At 41.5% G+C, this 4188-nt stretch overlaps 1 protein-coding gene across 1 annotated transcript in view; it reads left to right on the top strand.

Moving 5' to 3' along the window:
- Positions 1-708: 708 nt before the first annotated feature.
- LOC106877673 (glycine receptor subunit alpha-2) overlaps positions 709-4188 on the top strand; it is a 23286-nt gene continuing 19806 nt past the window's right edge. The window contains exons 1-2 of the mRNA XM_052968081.1: positions 709-947; positions 1505-1645. Of these exons, the coding sequence (XP_052824041.1) occupies positions 709-947; positions 1505-1645 (380 nt within the window). The remainder of the gene's footprint in view (positions 948-1504; positions 1646-4188) is intronic.

Here is a 4188-nt window from a genome sequence, read left to right as displayed (position 1 = left end):
CTTACTATGTTTCAGAACTGGACATCTAATATTGGTTTCACATTTTAGCACAAGGCCAGGAATTTTGTGGGGAGGGGTAAGTCGATTACATCGGCCCCATTGTTCGACTGGTACTTGTTTTATCGATCCCGAAAGGACGGAAAGCAAAGTCGGCCGCGACAGAATTTGAACTCAGAATGAAATGCCGCTAAGTATTTTGTCCGACGTGGTAAGGATTCAGCCAGTTCGCCGCCCTCTGGATACCTAATATTGGTTTGAAATTTTGGCACAAGGCCAGCAGGTTTAGGGGAGGGGTAAGTCAGTTAGATCGGCCCCAGTGTTCAACTGGTACTCATTTTATCGACCATGGCAGGTCAAAAGGCAAAGTCGAACCCGGCGGAATTTGAACTCAGATCCTAAAGACGGACGAAATACCGCTAAGAATTTTGCCCGACCTACTAACGATTCTGCTAGTTTGTCCCTTTTGAACACCCAATATTACAGTCAGTTGTGGTTTTACATGGCATTTTGGGAAAGTGTCTTCCTAACACATCTTGAGAAAATGTCCTCTTTACATGGCATCTTAGGAAAGTGTCTTCTCTACATGTCTTGCAAACAACTCGCACATGCTAGTGCTACCAGTCGAGAACTCCACATACCGGAAGCCAGCAAGTGTATGGGGTCATCAGGAGAGAAAGCGCGCCGTTTCGGGGCCTACCTTGATAAAATATGTTAGCTACACAGTATCTTAGGAACGTCTTTTTAGGGATTGTCCTCTTCACACGGCTATTCAGGAAAGTGTCTTCTTATCACAGTATCTCGAGAAAATCTCTCCTCTACACGGCATCTTTGCAAAGTGTTTTATTTACACGGCATCTTGGGAAAAGTGTGTTCTCTACACGACGTCTGGGGAAAGTCTCATCTCTACACGATATGTCGGGAAAGTGCCTCATGTTGACCATTGCTCTGTAAGTGAAACTCGGTTAAGTGAAACTCAGTTGAGTGAAACTCGGTTGAGTGAAACTGCTTGGAGTCTTGTTATAGTGATCATTCCTGTATTTAGGTAGTAGATTTAAATTGCCTCTCGGTTTACATAAAAGCATATATATATATATATGGATATGTATATAATATGTTTGTGTAAATATATGTATATATATGTATATTATATCTATATCTATAGATAGATAGATTGATGGATAGACAGACAGACAGACAGACAGACAGATAAATGTTGCGGTTACTTGTTCATAGGAACTTAGTTAGGTCGTTTAGAATATAAAACTGAATATTCTAGCTCTAGGTGTCAATATGCTTTTTTAAATCTCTGAGTACAACAAAATGGATTTTGTTGGACTCATTTGACTCACCAACCAACTGCATGAAAGGACGATTAGGACACGAATCGATAGAAAATCTACCGACTTGCCGTCATCCTGATCAGTCAAGCTGCTTAAGAACACTTTGTGCAAATTATAATTTCGAAATTTTGAACATTGAATCTAATACTTGTATTGTATTGCAGTTACCATTCGTCAACAGATGTGAGTATCAGTGATCGGTCGTATCGTGAGAACAACCAAAATGAGTCACCTCTCGCTCACCCTCACCCTCAAAATATCGACGGACTCAGATTGGACAGTTGGGTGCTATCATTGAGTGCAAAGTGACCAGATGTGTGAATGACCAGCTGTGACTTTTTGATAGATTATGGTCTGCAGAAACTGCCGATAGGTGTCACTAATAAGTAACCAAATGGTTCTTAAACATGATCTGTTAGCTTGGCTGGCACTCCGTCGCTTACGACGTCGAAGGTTCCAGTTGATCCGATCAACGGAACAGCCTGCTTGTGAAATTAACGTGCAAGTGGCTGAGCACTCCACAGACACGTGTACCCTTAACGCAGTTCGCGGGGATATTCAGCATGACACATAGTGTGACAAGGCTGACCCTTTGAATTACAGGCACAACAGAAACAAGAAGTAAGAGTGAGAAAAAGTTGTGGTGAAAGAGTACAGCAGAGTTCGCCACCAACCCCTGCCGGAGCCTCGTGGAGCTTTAGGTGTTTTCGCTCAATAAACACTCACAACACCCGGTCTGGAAATCGAAACCGTGATCCTATGACCGCGAGTCCGCTGCCCTAACCACTGGGCCATTGCGCCTCCACAAACACGAACTGTAAACCTAAGTGAAAAACAAACTTCGCTGTCGAAAGAAACGACCAGAATGTAGTACTATCAACAGCAAGTTTGATACACTACCATCAAGTAGTATGTCACAGTATGAAAGTCATGCTACAAAAGGTCGCAAAAGCTTCTCATTAGAATAATTAAGACATATTCGTAGGAAGGGTGCTGGATGTAAGCAAGAAACACAACCCTGGTGTATTGTGGTTTAATTAGCAACGGAGTGAATACCCACAAACGTTTCGCCCAGAATAAATATCACTAGTGAAACTCTTTTGCTGGTTGTTGCAAATCTACCGAACGGAGCCCCACTCCTGTCCCTGGCAGAGACCCGATAATCGGTTATTGATTTAGAAAGCTCAAATTCTACAAGGTAGACCGTGTCGACCAGTTCAAAAGAACAATAAACGCTCAACTCCATGTGCCAGACTGGTTAACAATTGCTTGTAAAATGTTCGTAGCTAAAAGCCGGAAGATACAGGTCCATAGCATGTTTAGTTGCTGTACACCTGTTTCTCGGATGTATTACACAAGGTACTGCCCCATTACATGGAACCCTCACTCATTTCTAAGGACAATCATTATATATCGTTTTGACTAGTGCTCAATTGCCCTTACTCTAAATATTCCAATAATCTCGAAGGTGATTGGAAGGGTTACTAAAATAACCTAATTTTTTTAGTTTGAGTCTTCTTCTCCATGGCCAAATTATGATAGCCAAATAACCATATATCACAGATGCTCACTTTATCACGTTACATATTGGTTCCAGGCCCTGAGAACTTTAGGGAATTCAGTTATGATTCCATTAAAGTTCTTCAGTGAAGATCCTTAAATCGTCTCTCACATGAGAACTTCCTAGAGATGGGCTCTCCCTATCTCTTACTTTTTGGATACAAAGTTTTCTCTCGTCATTGTCGTTGTCGTTCACCGCCACCAGGCAGTCTGACGACGGCTTATAAACCGAAGCTTCGAAGTCACAATTAAACTATCCCTAGCAATGTGTATGGTATTAAAATACAATACTGCAATAAGATATGTACTATCACGTGATAACATGTCCGATCAGGCTATCAAATGTTGTTACACATCGCTGATCACAATGCGCTTTTGCACTGTTTTAGCCTTCAAATGACGCCACCCTGCTGGATAGGCGGACAGGACAACATTCCCACCCCTTGATCGAAAGTGGGGACTGGAGCAACGTGAAATGAAGTGTTTTGCTCAAGAACACAACACACCTCCCAATCGGGGAAACGAACCCACGATCAGGTGATCGTATGTGCAACAGTCTAACCACTAAGCCACGTGACTTCACATATGTAGTATACTAATGTTAAATTGTTTTATATGAATAGCTTTACTCCAAAATGACGTAAGCGATTTGATCAGGTGGGCTGTTAAGTAGGATATGGCCTGGGCTAATTTCTGGCTGAAACATATCTAAATTTAAGTTTTTACGTGAAAACAAATATGCATGGACGTATGTCTGTTTTTCCTTGGAGCTTTTTAAGTTCCTGGGAGAGTTCGAGCCGGTCGCTAACAAAGTGACAAGACTTTTTGAATTAAGACAGTTCCCGGTGTTTGTAAACGTGTGGTTGAGTTGGTATGTTGGTTGAATTGTCGATGGGTTAGGGTTAATCTGGAACCATAACCCAAGTGTGTTCATCTTCTCACTTAAGAATCTCATATGGAGAATATTTGGAATGTCTTACAAATCCCCACAGCGCCATTAATAGATTGAATTCGTATGTATGTATGTATGTATGTATGTATGTATGTATATATGAATGTATGTTTGTGCGCGAGCTAATATGTATATACATACATACATGCATACATACATAATACATACATACATACACACACACACACACACACACACACACACACACACACACACACACACACACACATGTATATATATATAGGCACAAGTGTAGCTGTGTAGTAAGAAGCTTACATCCCAACCACATACTTCCGGGTTCATTTCCACTGCGTGGCACCTTTGTAAGTGGATTTG

The sequence above is a fragment of the Octopus bimaculoides genome, chromosome 5, assembly GCF_001194135.2.
Source record: "Octopus bimaculoides isolate UCB-OBI-ISO-001 chromosome 5, ASM119413v2, whole genome shotgun sequence".
In the NCBI taxonomy this organism is placed as follows: Eukaryota; Metazoa; Mollusca; class Cephalopoda; order Octopoda; family Octopodidae; genus Octopus; species Octopus bimaculoides.
The sequence above is the reverse complement of the archived record's forward strand: the minus strand, read 5'-3'. Positions and strand labels throughout refer to the sequence as shown.